The sequence below is a fragment of the Euprymna scolopes genome, chromosome 15 (assembly GCF_053919585.1).
Source record: "Euprymna scolopes isolate OS-2025 chromosome 15, ASM5391958v1, whole genome shotgun sequence".
Classification (NCBI taxonomy): Eukaryota; Metazoa; Mollusca; class Cephalopoda; order Sepiida; family Sepiolidae; genus Euprymna; species Euprymna scolopes.
In genome coordinates this window covers 45838919-45860509 of record NC_136496.1, presented here as the reverse complement: position 1 = coordinate 45860509, position 21591 = coordinate 45838919, and the positions used below count along the sequence as shown (strand labels likewise).

The following is a 21591-nucleotide window of genomic DNA, read 5'->3' as shown; positions in this document are numbered from 1 at the left end:
TTTACTGCATTGAATGTTCTTTTATTTGCTGATCATTTATTCTGAATAACCAAGCTATGCCAGTACATCATTCACTAACTCACTTCTGTGCTTTAAGAACGTAGTGAGTGGTGGAAAACTGCACGTTGCCTAAATTGCCAATAAAAGCCAAGGATAAAAGCAAGAGACAACAAGCAAGATGAATGAAGACTCAACTTCAACAAACTCAAAGGTACAGAACAGTTGCAAAAGATTACTCCACTTTAAAAATATGAAAATTCTCTGTATTATGGGTATAGATAGAACTGTGGAGTGATCCCTAGCCTTACTAGGGCCATTTTAGACAACAATAACATCTTTGGGTATTGCCAATAACTAGGGGGGGGGGACATACGTTCTTAGTTTCTTCAAATTGCATCAGATTTAATCTCTTTTGATTATTTCCTTGTTTTTATAAGAGTTTCTAAGTTTGCATCTGCTTGTTAAATTTTGGTTTTATAACAAATTTCATTCATTGAAAAAATATTGAGTTGACACACTTCTGTGAAAACTAACTTGCTTTTGGAAGTAAAGAGGAAAGTGTATCCCAATGAACTGGAGAAAGGAAGAGGGTAGCTTATGAAGTTAGTCGCATTTTGGTGTTTGTTCAAATCACATTTTCATGTACTACAAAACCACTTCACAAATAACTTTAGTGTTGCAATACAAAATTTCTTTGGTTAGCAGTACTCTCTTGATCTCAGAAAACTGAACCCATTATATAGTATACACATAATAAATGACATCTAGGCAGTCGATATCATCATAACAAATAATAACTTAGATAATGATGACTTACCTGCCTGTTTGTAACAACATTACAGTATTATCACCTTCATATGTACAAGCTGCATTCGTGTGGCACTGAAGTTGGGGTAAGCCACTACTTAAAGAAAATCCATGTCCACCGCAAGCTTCACGACAAACCTTTATACCTTCTGTGACCTCCCAAGTACTGATAGCTTTTAATCCAGCAAGCAATGCATGAAGCTGAAAAACATATATAAAGCAGAAATTCTTGTAAACAACACTTGTCATTTTAATAATATAGTAATCTTTTTAAAAAAATATTTGGTGCTTGTGTACAATAGTGTGATTTGGAACAAATGCATTTCAGATTAAAAAAAAAACACTATTATGTACTTACATGTCATGGCAAAATTATTAAAAATTCCTAGAATTATGGGAAATGATTCAGTAGAAAGATAATTACAAGTAAAAATAAAATTTATCGAATTGTAAAGTTTTATCGTATGTTTTAATGTGGAGCAGTTGTGCAACTAATTTTGTATGACAAACTGACTTATCTATCTTGCTTTGCTTGCTCTCAATTAAAATCCATCAATTAAAAATACAAAATGTTGAGTTACTATGTATGCTTTTTGTAAGAACATCTTGTACAATCATTTTTCATAATTTTTTAGAATCTATACTAGTTTCGACATGACATATAAGTATGTAATAGTGTTTTCACCTGAAATTCATTTATTTCAAATTCTACTGTTCTGCAGAAGCAGCAAATATTTTTTTATTAATGCTATGCTAAAATAAAGATTCAGACTTTTTGAGAGTTTGGGAATTATATGTTTAGGAATCATGAAAATATTAATAAGTATTCAAGTAAGTAAAAAGAAAAAGTATTCGGTAACATTGTTAATATTTTGCTTAGAGCAAAAATATAAAACATTTTGCTTAGAGCAAAGCTATAAAACATTTTACTTAGAGCAAAAATATAAAATATTTAAAAATTATTATGATTATTATAAAATATATAAAAATATAAAATATTTAAAAATTATTATAATTATTATAAAATATATAAAAATATAAAACATTTTGCTTAGAGCAAAAATATAAAAACATATGAATTCATTATTTATAACATGGAGTATTTATTTATAGCAAGAAGTTTTGAAATTGGAGCTATTTTCATCTACTATAAATGCTGCAAACTTATAAGACACATTTTTGTTATTGTTTTATTATTTTATTATTATTTTGCAAATTTGAGAGCTTTTTATGTTTTCAGTTGTACCTTTCTTCACACTTAAACATGTTATATAATAAATAAATCTTTCATTATAATTCACATTCACTTTAGTTTTCTAATGTTAAATTTACTTTGTCCATTCATAGCTTCATCCACATCCCAACATATCAATATTCATAAAAAGATTAATCACCTTGATATTAAAAAAAAAACATTATAATCTATTATAAGAATATTCAATAAATTTTAAAGATAAAACTTATCACAAACAAATTCACTATCACAACAATAAATGACAATCTACATAAATCTACACATGTTTATGAAGAATATTGGTTTTTTATGTTTTTTCATAATGACTGATTTTGTAATAATAAGCATGATAACTTGATAACTCGAAAACCGAGAAACTCCAAACAAAAACATCCATGTTGCCTTTGTTGAAATGGAGACCAACATAAAAAAAGAGTAATAACATCAGTTAAAGTTGAACAGCCTATTCCGCAATTATTGTTATTTTTTAACAAGAGTTATCTGCTGCCTACAATAATTGCTAGATAATTTGCCTTCAATATGTGCTACTGTTCCTCATTCTTTCATTGCAATGGGGTGTTAATTTGCATAGGAAGAAAGAAATGCCGGTGATTTGCTGTCAGCTAATTATAATATATATATATATATATATATATATATATATATATATATATATATATATATATATAATTACAAGTCGCCTGGCATTACCCGGTCGTAAAATACATTTAAATATGACATTTTGATTAATGCAGATTTCGTATTTATTATTATATTATATTGGACCCAATATATTGTGATAATTTAAAAGTTAAAAAAAAATGACTTGTGCACCACCATTGAGAATTGAAACCAAAACGTTTAGCTTATGATTTACTTTTTCCTTTGACGTTAATACCTGAGCTACAAAGAAATGTTTGCTGCAAGGCTAAAAATTAAAACATGAACCAATAGCAGACTATTATCCTTATCTTTCTTAGTTGTTGTTTCATGACGTTTCGGCCAACTATTTCTCTGGGAACTCCAAATCTCCTAACTGCATTCTCAGCAATTACTGCCTTCCATAGTTGTTGTTGTCTCACCACGTTTTGGCCAAGTAAGTCTCTGGCCAGCTTTGGGTAGGATTGAAACCACTATCTTTGCGGCACAATGGATAGAGATGTTGAATCTCTACGGTTCCAGGTGAGAATTGTCTGAAGATAGCAATTTCAATCCTAACCAAAAGCCGGCCAGAGGCTTACTTGGCCAAAACATGGTGAGACGACAACAACTATGGATGCCAGTAATTGCTGATAATGCAGTTAGGAGATTTGGAGTTCCTATCCTGTCGCGGTTACCACCTGACGAAGGTCAGAGGAATAGTTGGCCGAAACGTTGTAAAACAACAACTAAAAAAGATGAGAATAATAGTCCGCAATAAATAAATTAATAAATAATACTCATCTCAATAATGAATTCCAATTAAATAATATATGAACCAATAGCTATTACGTTACGCATGCATATAAATAATGCTGTCGTTTGACCTTCACCTGGCAAATTTCATTTTTTAACTTTCACACTTTTGCATTGATTTTTCCCAAATATAAAGTTTTGCATGGGTTCGAATACCCTATATAAGTTTCATGTCTGTACACTAAAAACTGACAGGAGTTTGATAAGCAAAATTTTTTAAACAAATATACATACACATACATAAATATGTATAGAAAGATGTTTGTGTGTACTATAACCTTTTTACGCAAATATTATGCAAATATAAATCATGTAGACTATCTTCATGAATATAATTACACATAATAATTAACTAAAGATTATCATCCCATAAGAAAACAAAAAAAAAAAAAATAATAGGGAATTAATTAAAATGAATGTCTAAAAGAATATGCAAATTAGCTAGATCTTTTTCAGGTGAATGTAATTCCATGACCTATACATAACAAAGTTGTATTTTTTTTAAGTAAATAGAAAAAAGGGTTTTTAATATGAATATCAATGCACACAAAAAAATTTATAGGAATAATTATATATACATATACATATAGGGAGACATATCTACCTAAAAAAAAAAAATAACTCACACCAAATACAATTATCACTAGAAAAAATAACATAACACTTTATATAAATTTAAGGCAATAAATTACCATGTAATTTTAGCCAAGGCTTTTGTAGTATAGGAATAACACACCTAACCACAGGTTCTGTGGTTGTAGAATCAAACCGTAATATAATCAGCCATGCTGGTGAGCTGTAGATACAGTGAAACATGTTTGTGGATAACTATTTTATCTATTATAATTAAGTAAATACATAAACAACAAATATATGTATATATGTGTTTACATTTATATGTAGATATTTATATGCATGTATTTATACACGTCTCTAGAATGTGAGACACCAAGAATGTAAAAGAGATAATTCTTCTTAAAAAAAATTCTCAAGGAGAAGTAACTCATACCAAAAACAATTATTGTTAGAAAAAAATAACAACAAAAAATGTGTGTATATATATATCCACTGGTGTTAATCGTGACACCCTGCACTGATGATTCCCGAAAGGATAAAACACTAGTGTCTGTAAGTATTTAATAATTATTACAGTAAATAATTATAAATAATTATATATATATATATACGCACAATCACATTGACACACTGGTTCTCACCAGATCACCAAAGTTAAGCAACGATGAGCCTGGCCAGTAGCAGATGGGTGACCATTGGGAGGGCTAGGAGCTGTATGTACTGCATAGAGTCATAGAAATTTCCAGGTTGGTATCTGAGGTCGCATTAATTCACTAGGAGATATGCACCCCTAGTCTTCATTAAGACATGCAGTAATACTAATAAGTGTTGTTGGTTCTACACAAAGCCTTCACTACTATAAACAAATCACCTGTGTGGATTTCCCAACAACTTAGTTGTTGTAGCAGAACTTCATATGTCAAAATCGACGGGAGAGTCCATTTCATTTATACTATTTCTTTTACCTACTTTGTATAAAATTATAAAATTAAAATAAGTATATCCTAACATTACGCATAGAAGCTGTGTTCAAATTTTATAATAATTTGTTAATTAGTTTTGGGAGTGAATTCTGTACATACAAGTATATAAACATATGCTGAATATACATATATATATATATATATATATATATATATATATATATATATATATATATATACAGGGTGTCCACAAAGTCTGGCTACAATGTAGCCAGACTTTGTGGAAGCATCCTGTAGATTATGTAGCCAGACTTTGTGGACACCCTGTATATATAACTACTTCATTTAATCACATAAATTAATATACGAAAGTATAAATTTATGCGTAAACTTTAAGTATTTACTTCAACAGTGCTCAATACATAGGTAGAGCTAGGTAGTAAGTTATAAAATATATATGGTGATTAAGCTACACAGAAGATTCCACGTTTCATCCATACTAGGATTCATCAGACTTAACCCTGTAAGCCTGATGAATCTTAGCGTGGATGAAACGCGGAATATTCTATGTAGCTTAATCACCATATACATTTTATAACTTACTATATATATATATATATATATATATATATATATATATATATATATATATATATATATATAATTGATATTTGTTAGTAGAGAGCAGATTGCTCCTATTTTGTGAGTGTTGAGGAGATGATTATAGAAAAGTTAGAAGACCGAGAAGCTATATGCATTCAACATTCATGATTTGGGAGATATCTGACACTCTACCAGTTGTAATCAATATTAATTTCTCTTCCCTGTAACTTACTGAATTCAACTGTTCCATATCTTCTTTGTTGTTATTGCTGAATAATTTATTGTAGGCAGCAATTGTAGAATGTCCAGTGCAGATAAAAGCAAAGGCTTTACTCAAGAGTGGAAATAGTTTGTATTGCTGGGTTTGAAAATTAAGTAGTTGCTCCTCACCCTGGCTGAAAAAAGGGTTAAAAAGAAAAATCTTAAAATCTAATCATAAATATTATTTGGTCAAAAACAAAATAAATAGCATATAAAAAGAAAACAAATATCCAAAGTCAAAAAGCAGGATTGTTCAATAAATATTTACACTGGTTCAAATTGAGATCATGTGGTCTGCCTGTAAATGTGAAAAGCTTGTATGAGTTTTACAGAGAATTTCTATGTCAATCAATCTCTAACCTTTCAACTGAGATAAAATCTAATTGTCACTGTTATATTTAATATGATGTACGACCTTTGGATTTGCGATTTAACAATTTGTGACCTATCAGCAACAGATAGGACGTTTTACATACAAACATGCAAAATTATCTGAATAGTCTAGGAAGAATTTCAATCAGCAATATAAAGCGATATGTGGAGAATAAGAAACTTTAACCTTTTGATCTTGATGAAAGAATTGATAAGAATTCTTGGGGCAGTAACTGTAGAACAGTTAAGGTAACAAGTTTAGTTCACAGAGAGGGGAAGTTCAAGGGTATTATGGGAGAAAATAGTACGGATGGATTGGAGAGAAAGAAGAATAAAAAGATCTGTCCAAATATAGGCTAGCATGGAAATCAATTTGAAAAGTCATCCAATGTATACCAGCATGTTAAATGGATGTTGTTTGTGATTAAACCTCTACAATATCAGTGCATCATTTATTTATCTATCTATCTATATATCTATAAAAGTGAACGTGCCTGTGTGTGTGTGTGTGTGTGTGTGTGTGTGTGTGTGTGTGTGTGTGTGTGTGTGTGTGTGTGTGTGTGTGTGTATTTCCCTACGCAATAACTCTGTCAATGTTTAGTCTACAGACTCGAAATTTGATATACAGGGTACCGAGATTTGGGAAAATCTAGGTGATCAGTTTTCGACCAAAAATTTGGCTGTTAAGGGGTCAAAGTTCAACGATTTAACCTTTGAGAACTCTACCAAACTCCTCCAACAATTTTGGGTCTAAACACTTGAAATTTTAGATATAGATTCCTTGGACATGGATTTAACTAAATAACTTGATTTTAGCCCAAAACAATAAATAAAAGTAAAACAAATGTTCTGTGTGTTTGTCTGTAAGTATACATTTCCCTACCAAACTACTCTACTCGAGATTTGACAAAACGAATATTGAGATTTGGGGAAATCTTTTTAATCAGTTTTCAGCCAAAAATTTGGCTATCAAGGGGTCAAAGTTCAACGATTTGTCCTTTGAAATCTCTACCAAATTCCTCCGCCTATTTTGGGTCTAAACACTTGAAATTTTAGATGTAGGTTCCATGGACATGGATCAAACTTTTTAATTTGATTTGAGCCCAAAACAATAAATGTTAAGGGGTGAAAATTGGGGACAAAGTTTAAAAAAAATTTGACCTTTCAGCCAATTTTTGGTCTGAACATTTGAAATTTTACATAAAGTGTATTCAGGCATAGGGCAAGCTTTTTAATCGGTTTTGGACAGAAAATTTGGCTGCCAAGGGGTCAAAGTTCAAAAGATTTGATCTTTGCAGTCTCTAGCAAACTATTTAGCAAATTTTGGGTCTAAATATTTGAAATTTTACATAAAGGATATTTAGATATGCAGCAAGTGTTTTAATCAGTTTTAGAGGAAAAATTTGTCTGCTAAGAGGTCAAAGTTGAAAGAATTGACGTTTGCAGACTGTACCAAACTCCTCCGCCAATTTTGGGTCTAAACACTTGAAATTTTAAATGTAGCTTACCTGGACATGAGTCAAACTTTTTAATATATATATATATATATATATATATATATAATTTTTTCTTTAAAAAATGTATTTCATATCTTCTGTTTAGAGAAGCATCTTATCACAAAAGACAAAAATTTTCAAATTTATCATTTTGTCAGCAAATACCAAGTATATGCATCTATGAACAACTAAAGATTAGGGAATCTTTCCTATCTCAAAATTATTTTTTGTTGTTGTTGTTGTTGTTGTTGTTTTGCTGTTTTATAGGCATGCTTTTTATTTGTGTTTTTCTTTTTGTTTTGATATTTTATAGGCATGTTTTTTATTTTGTATTTTTTGTGTTTTGATTTTTATAGGCAGGTTTTTTATTTATATTTTTTGTTTTGATGTTTTATAGGCATGTTTTTTATTTGATATATTTTTTGCTGTTTTGATTTTTATAGGCAGGTTTTTTATTTTTATTTTTTGTTTTGATGTTTTATAGGCATGTTTTTTTATTTAATATATTTTTGCTGTTTTATAGGCATAAATAAAAATAATGCCTATAAAATATCAAAACAAAAAATACAAAATAATGTATGTTTTGTTTTTATGTTTTATAGGCATGTTTTTTTTATTTCATATTTTTTGTTTTGATGCTTTATAGGCATGTTTTTTTATTTTATATTTTTTGTTTTGATGTTTTATAGGCATGCTTTTTTATTTCATATTTTTTGTTTTGATGCTTTATAGGCATGTTTTTTTATTTTATATTTTTTGTTTTGATGTTTTATAGGCATGCTTTTTTATTTTATATTTTTTGTTTTGATGCTTTATAGGCATGTTTTTTTATTTTATATTTTTTGTTTTGATGTTTTATAGGCATGCTTTTTTATTTTATATTTTTTGTTTTGATGCTTTATAGGCATGTTTTTTTATTTTATATTTTTTGTTTTGATGTTTTATAGGCATGCTTTTTTATTTCATATTTTTTGTTTTGATGCTTTATAGGCATGTTTTTTTATTTTATATTTTTTGTTTTGATGTTTTATAGGCATGCTTTTTTATTTCATATTTTTTGTTTTGATGCTTTATAGGCATGTTTTTTTATTTTATATTTTTTGTTTTGATGTTTTATAGGCATGCTTTTTTATTTCATATTTTTTGTTTTGATGCTTTATAGGCATGTTTTTTTATTTTATATTTTTTGTTTTGATGTTTTATAGGCATGCTTTTTTATTTCATATTTTTTGTTTTGATGCTTTAGAGGCATGTTTTTTTATTTTATATTTTTTGTTTTGATGTTTTATAGGCATGCTTTTTTATTTCATATTTTTTGTTTTGATGCTTTATAGGCATGTTTTTTTATTTTATATTTTTTGTTTTGATGTTTTATAGGCATGCTTTTTTATTTCATATTTTTTGTTTTGATGCTTTATAGGCATGTTTTTTTATTTTATATTTTTTGTTTTGATGTTTTATAGGCATGTTTTTTTATTTTATATTTTTTGTTTTGATGCTTTATAGGCATGTTTTTTTATTTCATATTTTTTGTTTTGATGCTTTATAGGCATGTTTTTTTATTTTATATTTTTTGTTTTGATGCTTTATAGGCATGCTTTTTTATTTCATATTTTTTGTTTTGATGTTTTATAGGCATGTTTTTTTATTTCATATTTTTTGTTTTGATGTTTTATAGGCATGCTTTTTTATTTCATATTTTTTGTTTTGATGCTTTATAGGCATGCTTTTTTATTTCATATTTTTTGTTTTGATGTTTTATAGGCATGCTTTTTTATTTCATATTTTTTGTTTTGACGCTTTATAGGCATGTTTTTTTATTTTATATTTTTTGGCTTTGGTTTTTTTACTTTAGCTAACATTTTCACTTCTTCATTTATAAGCAAAAAATATGTAGTGTCAATAAAATTTCCACACGAGTGTGTGAATTCCCCTATCTCCAGAAAATATTTGACATTTTTACATTGTAAGGCATGTGTTTACATTAGACAGAAGGCAGAAAAAACCCAACAAAAAATGAATTTTTTCATTGATTTATTTTTGTTTTTTTTTGTTTTGTTTTTCTTTTCAAATTCTGTGAAATTGACTTTTAATGGCCTCAAGTTATTTTTTAAGCAAAAATTTCATTTTATTAAGCCCTAAGCTGAAGTACAGATTGGTAATTAAACTTCCTCCATAAGTCCAGGTCTCCCCCAACTCCTTTCCCAATAAACAGTTACATTAACTTTGTTAAGTCTGTGTTCACATTGAACAAGCATAAGCAGCAAATAATTCAATAGTTCAATGTAGAGATCGGGTATTTCTTTGACCAAACAATTATATTACTTTGATTAATTTTGATGTTAACTATAAAAAAAAGAATATAAGTAGGTCATGAGACAACATACCTCCACCTGACAACACAGGGATGAGCCAAAGTCTTACTTAGACCTTACTTCTCCATATGATATGCAGTATTCCCAAAGTAATTTGATTGAAACATTAATAACTCAAAACTATTTAATCAGGCTGAATTTTTGCATGGTGGTTGTTACTGTTACAAAAGAGAATCAAATTGATATGTCAGATTCAGAAAAATCTAGACTTGATGTTCTGTAAATTTTTACTGCAACTGAACTTTTCATGATTAAGCTCAAAGATCAAGATTAGATAACAAGATAAAAAGTTAACATCACACTTTTGGTGATCACTACTTAGACTATATTGTAGCCAATGATTGGCTACAATATGGTCTAAGTAGTGATCACCAAAGGTGTGATGTTAACTTTTTCTGTGTTGTCTACCTTGACCTGAATATCCCAAAATTAAATCACTTCTAAATTAGACCATGACCAATACTTTGACCAAATTTGGTGACAATTGGTCAAGCGATGTAGACACAGTGACAAAAATTGACTGAAAACATGACCTCAACTTTGGCAGATGTAATTAAATGTAATCTAAAAAATTATTAAAAAAAGTAATTACTGAATTTGTATATATACATATTTATATTTGTATAATCTTTAATATTTTAAAATATAAAGGAGCTTAGAAGAATTAAAATGCATGCATAAAAACTGAAGCCACATTTCTCAAGATAGAATTAATCTTCAAACTAAGCCTTTCAACATTCAATACATTTATTCAGACATCTTTTCCATTGTTTTTTTTTGTTGTCACCATTTTATTCTTCTTGTCAACTTAATCCTTAAAACAAATAAAATTATTGTTACAAAGAACATTTTATTTTTAACACAATACCAATATGTAAATCACATACTGTTAATTATTTCAACCAATTGTTTCATAAAATTCCCTGTTACCATTATTTTTTTATTTATCCAGTTCCATGTAAAAATCTTCTACACTATTGCTATTCTTAATATAATCTGGAAAATTAGTGAAAAAATATATTACTTTATTAGCAAAAAAAATTCAGTTAGTTAATCAATTCATTTTTTTTCTTATTTAGTTCTACTATTCAAAGTTTAGTAGCTGACTTTTCATATCAAGTAAGCAAACATCTTGTTTTAATGCCATTTACATCTCAAGAAAAATTTCCAACGTCACCCGTAGTTTGGTGGCAATCTTATTCTTGGAGGGAAAAAGCTTATTCTTATTCATAAAGATACAGATTGGGGTTAAAACACAAACATTTTGTAACAATAATTCAAGATGACTTGCTTGTCTGAAGCAGATTTCTGAAAGTTAAAAAATAGAGTAATGTGTTCACGTCATATGTTCAAAAGTTAATAATGATTGGTTGATTTTCAATCAGAATTGAAAAAAATATATATTTGCTTACCTTGGATCTAGTATTGTTTGTTTCCGAACAGCACTATAACGTATTGCTATAGTGATAGCAGAAATAAGACCTTGGCATACATCAAGAATCATCATAGCTCTTACATACATCATAGAACCATAAAAAAGTTTGGTGTTAGCCTTTTCAACATAGGTTCCATCCTTTTCCAACTGGATAAAAAATCAATTTATGCACATTACTTTTCTGTTGATGAATTGTACAAACACATATTTGATACTTGCTATGTTTTATTTGATCAAAATTTTACTTGTTTAAAAAAAAGTTATAATTCTATTGTGTGATGTTTAAAATAACATTTGTTGCTCTTATTGATCTGATGTTTGTATATTTAAATGGAATTTTTATGTTCAAAACATTAACATTTTTAAATTCTAAGCCATTTTTAGAAATTATGAAATACATTGTAAAGGGTGTTTTTTTTAGAGGCGGCAAACTTTAAATTGATAACTCTATTTTCTGTAATTGCATGTTTGGTAACTATCAGTTATAATGAGTTCGGCTTGGTTTGGAAATTCATCCTGAAGAGACTGACACCCAAGCAGCATTTGCAAATTGTGCAAATTTATTTTAATTACATTTGATGAATGAATAATTTCACAAAATCGACCTGTCAACTGGCCACCTTGTTCATGCGATTTAATCCCATTAGATTATTTTCTTTGGGGATATGTAAAGGCTCATATCTATGCTGATAAACCAGACACAATAGACTATTTGAAAGACAACATTCGATATGTTATTGCCGAAATACAGCCTAATTTAATGCATAGAGTTTGTGAAAATAGGACCTCTAGATTATGCCATATACATGCAAACCACAAGGCCTATATGCCTGAAATTGTATTTAAATTACAAAATGCTAAAAATTAATCTTTGGAATAAACCATATATTTGTACGATAAAAATATTTTCCTGTGATTTATTTTAATTTAAAGCTCACTGCCTCTAAAAAAAGGAAACACCCTTTATTTAATATAAATAGAATTGTAATTTATGCAAAATATTTTAGAAATCTGGTAATTATAACTTTGAATTTTTCAAAACAAGAGTGTAACATAATATAAAAAATATATTTTATTCATAAAAAGGTGAAATCTGCAGAACTCATTCCACCGTTACATATCTTATGTTGCTTCAGTTTCTGTCAATTTGTTACTTTTCTCCATTGCATTGCCTTCTATGAATTAACTTTTTATACAAACTAAATGCTTCAAGCAAACTACATTAACTTCTTGAAAATTTAAGATGCTTAATGAAATGAAAAATAGCATAAAATGTGTGACAAAATACAGAGTGAAAAATATGAAACAATGCAGATTACACAATTGGTTATTCCTTATTTTTTATCCATTGTTACATTTTTTAGATTGTCAAACATGCATAGAAATTTATTGAAGTATTTTAAGCAATTTGAATTTTTTTTATCTCCTAATTTGGATGAAACCTGAGTTTTTCTTAATTAAATGGAACAGCATTATTTAATAGAATTCTTATAGAATTTTACTCTTATTAGATTTGGTGACCTAATTGCCAATGTATATATTTCTATAACAGATAAACTTACCCTTTTTTATACAGAGAAATCCATAGTGATAGACTAGTAATAAAACTACTTTGAAAAGTTAGAATAAAGACAGAAAATGATAACTTAAAATAAATTCACAAATATGAAAAACAGGTAATTACAAAATTGATGTGACACAGTAAGGTCAAGCTTAATGTGAGAACTGATCAATATTGAGCACTACAAGATAAACTTACCTAGAAAAATTGTTGACCTAGTCTAGAATTTTTCCTCTTTTAATTCAAAACAGATACTACATACCAATCTCAGCACCAAGGCCAGATAAGAAAAAATAATCTTCTCTATTAGTTAATATCTGAGATTCATTTCAGTAAGAAATTCAACTCAAAATTTTATTCTTTGCACACTAGAGAGTAACTTTAACAGATAATAGAAACATGTTTTAAACTAACCCGAATAAATAAATAATAATAAAGAAAACATTTAACATACACAACTTCGTTCCTTAATATTCCATGTTGAAATGGGAGCGGAGTAAAATCCAAAAAGTTATTTTAATTAACAAAATTTACTGCTTTCATTTTGGGTAATAATTCTCACAATATTTTTGCGATGTAACCTCTGACATTCTTCAAGTGTGTCTTGTTAAACTCAGAAATTTTTATGTTGAAATCGGGAATCTATCTGGAATTTTGAACAGAACACTTTATTTAATACACAGAAGATAGTCTGATCTTGTTCCATCGGCCATAGCCAGGTAGAAGATTTAAGTAATTCATAATTGTACTCTTAGTTCTCTTCTTTTCTCCTGTATTTGCTCATTTGTTTTCGTCATCTAAAGATGATTCATGGAGAATCAAAAGTGCTAGTGATATTTATGGATCGTTCATAAGTTTCTTTGATTTTCACACAAAAATATTATTTAAAAAAAATGTTCTTAAATATAATGAAGCAGTTGATTCTGTTATTTGTAGCGATGCTTGCATTAATTTTAATTTTTTTGAATTTGACAGAAAAAAAAAATTATAAAATTTAAAAATTTTAAAAAAGCTATAATCATACTATATAAATATATAGTTAATTTTCTCATAGTGTTCTGATTTGATAAATTTATATTTGTTATTCTAAATTAAATGTTTTTTAAACAATATGTAAAAGTGTCATTTAATCTGTGAATATCACCTGATTTTATGGATTGAGGGCAGATAATATGAGTAAGATGTGTACGCCCATACAACAAGTTACACTTAGTACATAGCGGATGTTGTCAAAGGCAATTGCCAATGCATTACAAGTTGGAACAAATATGGAAATGCCTTAAATTGAAGTTTTCATTCTTCTCAACTAATTATCAAGCAAGTCTACACTATGAAATGTGACTTGGGGAAATGTGACTAGAGATAGTTAATGTTATTAAAGACGTTAATTGCAAACATGAATGCTATATATATGGGCATGGAAAGAAACTGAAATCTTAGAAAGACCTCCATCACACCAGTAATTATAGGAAAAAGAATTTCAAAAACTGTCTGTCAAATATACCCAGTCAATCAAGTACAAGACAGATACAAACGATTGCACTTAAAGGGATGGTTAGAATCTTAAAAAGATACATTGGAATGTATAAGATAGCAGGAGAATGTATGGCATTTGGTAGGATGTCCTATACCCAGCTAAGAAAATGAAAAATGAATAATTAATTATAATAATAACAAAATAATTACCTGACAATATTTCATTAATAGATGATTGCGTGGAATATGTACATGATCTAAATAAAGAAAGCCATTGTCAATAACATTGAGAGCCATTTTAGGGCCAATGTCTCCAACAGTCACTCCTAAAAATAAATAAAACATTTATTGCTATTATAGATGAAGTTTTATTACAAAATATTTAATGTCACAAAAATTTTGTCTAAAATCAAAATACATGTTTTTCATGAAATTAATTTTTTAATCAATTCAAGAATTTTGGAATTTTATAATTAACAAAAATATATATTTGTGAATTTTTATTTAAACAAAAGATGAGATCAATTAGATTATAAATTTAAAAATTTAGTTTCATTTATTTTATAAAAAATGTTGTCAGTTATTCATTTCATGAGACAACAGTTGCAACTAAATCCATTTAGTTATAATTAACTAATAAAAAATATATTAATCAATAAAAAACGGCTTGGCAGAAGAGAAGCTGACATGTACAGTTCTTGAATATATTTCGAGATATGGCAGCTATTTCATTATTTGTTTCAAATGAGAATTAAATCAAGCAAATATGGATTTCTGATTTCAACTACAAATGATAAACATGTTTATTGTTTATAATAAGCAATACAAAAATATTGATAGAAAAACCATGACTGACAATTATATTGAAAATTATTTGCCTTAAAAAATACTAGTCAATTCATGAGATATGTCAAAATTATTATTATCACTTTCAATGAAGGTCACTTCGACATATAAAAACATTACCAATACAAAAGGGAAAAAAGCAACAAAAAAATGAGAAGAGAAAAGACTTGGTGGATAGAAACAAACAAACAATTGTATTAAGAAAAGAAAAAAAAATACACTTTTTTTTTTTTTTACACGGTGGTCACCACTTATCAAGGCACAGAAGCCACTCAGGGATAAGGGTTATTGCAAGTACATTACGTTAGTGTGGAGATTTGATGAAGTGTTTACTTAAGGGGGCGGTTCATTAGGAATTTGTTTACGTTGGATTTGAAGACATCCAAGTTGTAGTCAGGTGGGAAGCAGGCAGACGGAACAGAGTTCCACAGGCGTGCAGTTCTAAGTAAGAAGCTTTGTTCATGGAATCCATGTTTTGATTTAGACACAGATAAAGAGTGGGGGAAATTTTTGACAGTGGATTCAGCTAGACGGGTGTTTTTCGTGAAAGATTGGCGAGGGGGGACCAGAGATTGGAGTTCAGACGAGCACCTGCCATGGAAATAACGATAAAACAAGGATAGGCTCGCAACATCTCTTCTGTGGGAGAGAGGTTGCAGAGTAGAGAAAAGGGCATCCCCCACTTAGCCACAAAGTCTATTTTGTACTCTGTCAAGGCAAAACCAAAAAAAAGTTCACGAGATGCCTGCTGCTAAGATTATGCTCTCAACTACAAGGAAAGTCCTTTGTGTGGTAACAATTACAAAAGATAAGAAAAAAGAAAGACGGACGGGTTGAGAAGGTCTTTTTTTTACTTACTGCTGTGATATGAGATTTCAACCAATATAGGATTTTTTTTAGAAAGGTTGAAATACTTTAGCAAAGTCGAAAAGAGTTTGCTCCCTTTGTTTGCAATTTAAGCTTATATTTTTTAATGTCGTCTTTTTTAAAAAATAAAGTCCTATCGAGTAGATTATTTAAATACCTGCAGACAAAGATAACTTATTATCTGAAATAATGTTCCGAGGATGTTCTTTTATAGAAAGGACTTTATTCCCTCATTTTCCTGAAGGAATAACCTGTAAAAAAATACACATAATTCTTCGGATAATAATGTTCTCTGAAGATGCAAGAAGCCCGGTAAAAAAATCTTCTTCGTTCCTCCTTTGAATATGGCTAGAATAGAAATATCCTTTTCTTTTTGCTTGGAAAAACTGTAGCTTGAGGTGTGTCCCTTTTCTTCAGGCCTTAGAAGAAAATATCTAGTTATAGTGATAGACATTTCCAATTCAATCTTTCTTAGTGAGAATATTTCCCACGTGTATCTTCTCTCCTGCAAGTGGGTATTTTTCTGACATATTTAACCACCAAGACCTCGATAGATTTTTTGGATTTGCTTGTCACAAAATACGGGAATGCACAGATCAATCAACAAGCAGAAATTAGTCACATGACCAACAACATTAGCAGCAGTGAAGCAAACTCAAGAGAAAGAAAGAAGAGGAAAATATCCCCAGAATATTTCACAGTGCAGAAAAAGTAAACAAAGTGAAAAGAAAAACTATTTCTGACAATAATGATACAGACAAAAAGAGAAATATTTCCTTAATTGTACAACTTGAACATCTAAGCTGAAGAATCATAGGACCAACTGAAAATCCTTTGTTAAATAATTCTGTCTTGGATGTTTAACAGCCATGCAATTAAGCTATCTATAACAGCAAAAATTCAATAAAAGTAAGTACTTATCATGGTCCACAATCCAGGGATGGTCAACCCATACATCTAGAGGGTCAATTTGTTACCCATTTTACTGGCCAGAAAATACATGAAATGGTGCTAATTTTGTCTTAGTCGTGTCTATAAAATGCTCTAAAATATATAAAAATTAGAAATTCTATTTTTCACTATATTCTTTCTTAATCATGTCACAAAGAATCCACTTTAACATATGCTTAATTTCATTCAGAAGTTTTACAGCATATCTTTTAATGTGTATCTTCTTAGCAAAATACACATATTCATAAGAAATTCTGATATGTCCAACAGTTTATTTTTTGAAACCATGTATGCAGATTCAAGTATGGATAACAAATTGCCCCTCCACATTGTATAGAGTGATTGGAGTCTGGCCTAACAAAGGAAATAATGTTGGTATTCCAATAAACGATCCAGTCATTCTTGTGCTTCTCGACAATATGGTGGCAACTTTTTTATACAAAGAAATTACCACTTATCAAGGCCTGAAGGTCACTCGAGGATATGGGTTAATAAATGTAAGGTGGCAGTGTAGTAATCATTAATGGTGTAGATTAGGTAGAATTTGAATATTTAAAGGGACAGTTCAACAAGAACTTGTTTACATTAAACTTGAAAGCTACCATATTGTAGTTGGCTGGGAAGTAGGCCAGTGGAATAGTGTTCCACAGGTGGGCGGTTCTGGGAAAGAAGCTTTGTTCATGGAAACTACGTTTAGATTTAGACTCAAATAGAGAGTGGAGGAAATTGTTGATATTGGTTGTAGCTAGTGGAGTGTTTTTGTGAAAGTTTAGCAAGGAGGGACCCTAGATTGGTGTTCAGACGAACACATGACATGAGAATAAAGATAGACCAGATACAGGCTAGCAACCTCTCTTCTGTGGGAAAGAGGTTGCAGAGAAGAGAAAAGGGTATCATCTACTAGGTTTCGAATTCGGTTTTGAACTCGATCAAGGCAGGATAGGGCACAGCAAGCAGCTTTTGCCCAGATGTAGCAGCAGTTCTCCATTTTAGGATGTACTTGGTTCTTATACAGATAAAGGATTGCATTGATAGTGAGATACCTACTGGAGCAATAGAATGATCCAACCATTTTTCCAGCCATCTTGGCAACAGATTTAGGAAAATATAACACACATAAAACTGCTATACATATGATATCTTGATTCCAGCACAGTCTTATAAAACATTCAGAACACTGAAAAAAACGTGTGTGTGAATCCAACTGAGTTACAAGCAATTTGTTTAGATTTATTATTTAGTTACTAGTTTAGTAATATTGTGTCATTTTTGGTGTTCTGCCAGAAGACGTGGCTAACTATCTTGCTTTTGCCTATGTTTATGCAATTGAGCTTAAAGATTTCTTCCTTATCCTTTTAAGTGGTTTACTTAATCACATACATAAGTCTCAACCCAAATGAAAGGAAAGTATTACCAACCAATCAGCTTAACAAATGCCTCGAGATATTATTTGCCATGGTGAGAATGCAGACACATCATGTGACTTAGAAAAAAATGAATAATATTGGAGTAGTTCAATCTCTCATTAACAACGCTAACATAACAGCGTCTAGGAAAGACCATCTCGACATGAAAGAATAACCTGACATTCTGTTTGCCCTTACACCACAAATATGCACATTCATCAAAACTAATTGCACACCAATTAATCAGTGACAGTTGAGAGGGAATAGAAGTTAATAGATGTATTAATCCAAACCTCCACTGCTTTACACATTCTACTAGCTTGGGAACTGCTGCAGATCCGACTTGTACAACCAAAATAGAAACTTGATCCTCATCATGTTTTCTATTTTCAAACAGAAGCCACACCAGCTCCTTTCGAAAAAGAGCAGCTCTTTTAATCAATCCATAGCAAGAATGTATCTTCTTTTATGAATATTCAATTTTGTTAAAGAATGGTCCAAATATCTTGTCAATTTAAGTGAGGATGTCACGTAAAGTATAAGAAACTATAAGACAATGTTTGACAAAATCTCAAAAATATTTTGAGATTTACTCAGATTATTTTTTAATATATAAATTTATTTAAATTTTAGATTTGAATACTTATTTTCAATTTTTGCCCATCTAAAACAACATTACTTATCTGAAACATTTAAAAACACTTTTACCTATTTGTAACATTTAAAACAACATTACCAATTTGCAACATCTAAAACAACATTACCTATTTGAAACAACATTACCTATTTGCAACAATTAAAACAAAATTGCCTATTTGCAACAATTAAAACAAAATTACCTATTTAAAACATTTAAACTACATTACCTTTTTGAAACAATTAAAAAAACATTACCTATTTGCAACAATTAAAACGACATTACCTATTTAAAACAATTAAAACAAAATTGCCTATTTGCAATAATAAAAAGAAAACTGCCTATTTACGACATCTAAAATAAAATTACCTATTTGCAACAATTAAAACAACATTACCTACTTGCAACAATGAAAACAAAATTGCCTATTTGCAACAATTAAAATAACATCTATTTGAAACATCTAAAAACAATATTGCCTATTTGTCCCATCTAAAACAAAATTGTCTATTTGCAACATCTAAAACAATATTAGCTATATGTAACATCTAAAACAATATTAGCTATATGCAACATCTAAAACAACATTACCTACTTGCAACATCTAAAACAATATTAGCTATTTGCAACATCTAAAACAATATTAGCTATATGTAACATCTAAAACAATATTAGCTATATGCAACATCTAAAACAATATTAGCTATTTGCAACATCTAAAACAATATTAGCTATTTGTAACATCTAAAACAATATTAGCTATTTGCAACATCTAAAACAATATTAGCTATATGTAACATCTAAAACAATATTAGCTATATGCAACATCTAAAACAATATTAGCTATATGCAACATCTAAAACAATATTAGCTATTTGCAACATCTAAAACAATATTAGCTATTTGTAACATCTAAAACAATATTAGCTATTTGCAACATCTAAAACAATATTAGCTATATGTAACATCTAAAACAATATTAGCTATTTGCAACATCTAAAACAATATTAGCTATATGCAACATCTAAAACAATATTAGCTATTTGTAACATCTAAAACAATATTAGCTATTTGCAACATCTAAAACAATATTAGCTATATGTAACATCTAAAACAATATTAGCTATATGTAACATCTAAAACAATATTAGCTATATGCAACATCTAAAACAACATTACCTACTTGCAACATCTAAAACAATATTAGCTATATGCAACATCTAAAACAATATTAGCTATATGTAACATCTAAAACAATATTAGCTATTTGTAACATCTAAAACAATATTAGCTATTTGCAACATCTAAAACAATATTAGCTATATGCAACATCTAAAACAATATTAGCTATATGTAACATCTAAAACAATATTAGCTATATGTAACATCTAAAACAATATTAGCTATTTGTAACATCTAAAACAATATTAGCTATATGTAACATCTAAAACAATATTAGCTATTTGCAACATCTAAAACAATATTAGCTATTTGTAACATCTAAAACAATATTAGCTATTAGTAACATCTAAAACAATATTAGCTATATGTAACATCTAAAACAATATTAGCTATATGTAACATCTAAAACAATATTAGCTATATGTAACATCTAAAACAATATTAGCTATTTGCAACATCTAAAACAATATTAGCTATATGTAACATCTAAAACAATATTAGCTATATGTAACATCTAAAACAATATTAGCTATTTGTAACATCTAAAACAATATTAGCTATATGCAACATCTAAAACAATATTAGCTATATGTAACATCTAAAACAATATTAGCTATATGTAACATCTAAAACAATATTAGCTATTTGCAACATCTAAAACAATATTAGCTATTTGCAACATCTAAAACAATATTAGCTATATGCAACATCTAAAACAACATTACCTACTTGCAACATCTAAAACAATATTAGCTATATGCAACATCTAAAACAACATTACCTACTTGCAACATCTAAAACAATATTAGCTATTTGCAACATCTAAAACAATATTAGCTATATACAACATCTAAAACAACATTACCTACTTGCAACATCTAAAACAATATTAGCTATTTGCAACATCTAAAACAATATTAGCTATATGTAACATCTAAAACAATATTAGCTATATGTAACATCTAAAACAATATTAGCTATTTGTAACATCTAAAACAATATTAGCTATTTGTAACATCTAAAACAATATTAGCTATATGCAACATCTAAAACAACATTACCTACTTGCAACATCTAAAACAATATTAGCTATATGCAACATCTAAAACAATATTAGCTATTTGTAAC

The 21591-nt window shown here is 28.9% G+C and overlaps 2 protein-coding genes across 5 annotated transcripts in view; one reads left to right on the top strand and one right to left on the bottom strand.

Moving 5' to 3' along the window:
• LOC145293813 (adenylate kinase 2, mitochondrial-like) overlaps positions 1-21591 on the top strand; it is a 187158-nt gene that overhangs the window by 27913 nt on the left and 137654 nt on the right. The window lies entirely within an intron of this gene.
• The window catches only part of LOC145293812 (peroxisomal acyl-coenzyme A oxidase 1-like), a 156116-nt gene that overhangs the window by 38686 nt on the left and 95839 nt on the right, over positions 1-21591 (bottom strand). For all 4 annotated transcript variants that reach the window (XM_080140423.1, XM_080140422.1, XM_080140421.1 and 1 more), the window contains exons 6-9: positions 14785-14900; positions 11515-11684; positions 5831-5993; positions 818-1008 (exon numbers count right to left, since the gene is read on the bottom strand). In XM_080140423.1, coding sequence (XP_079996549.1) covers positions 818-1008; positions 5831-5993; positions 11515-11684; positions 14785-14900 — 640 coding nt within the window. The remainder of the gene's footprint in view (positions 1-817; positions 1009-5830; positions 5994-11514; positions 11685-14784; positions 14901-21591) is intronic.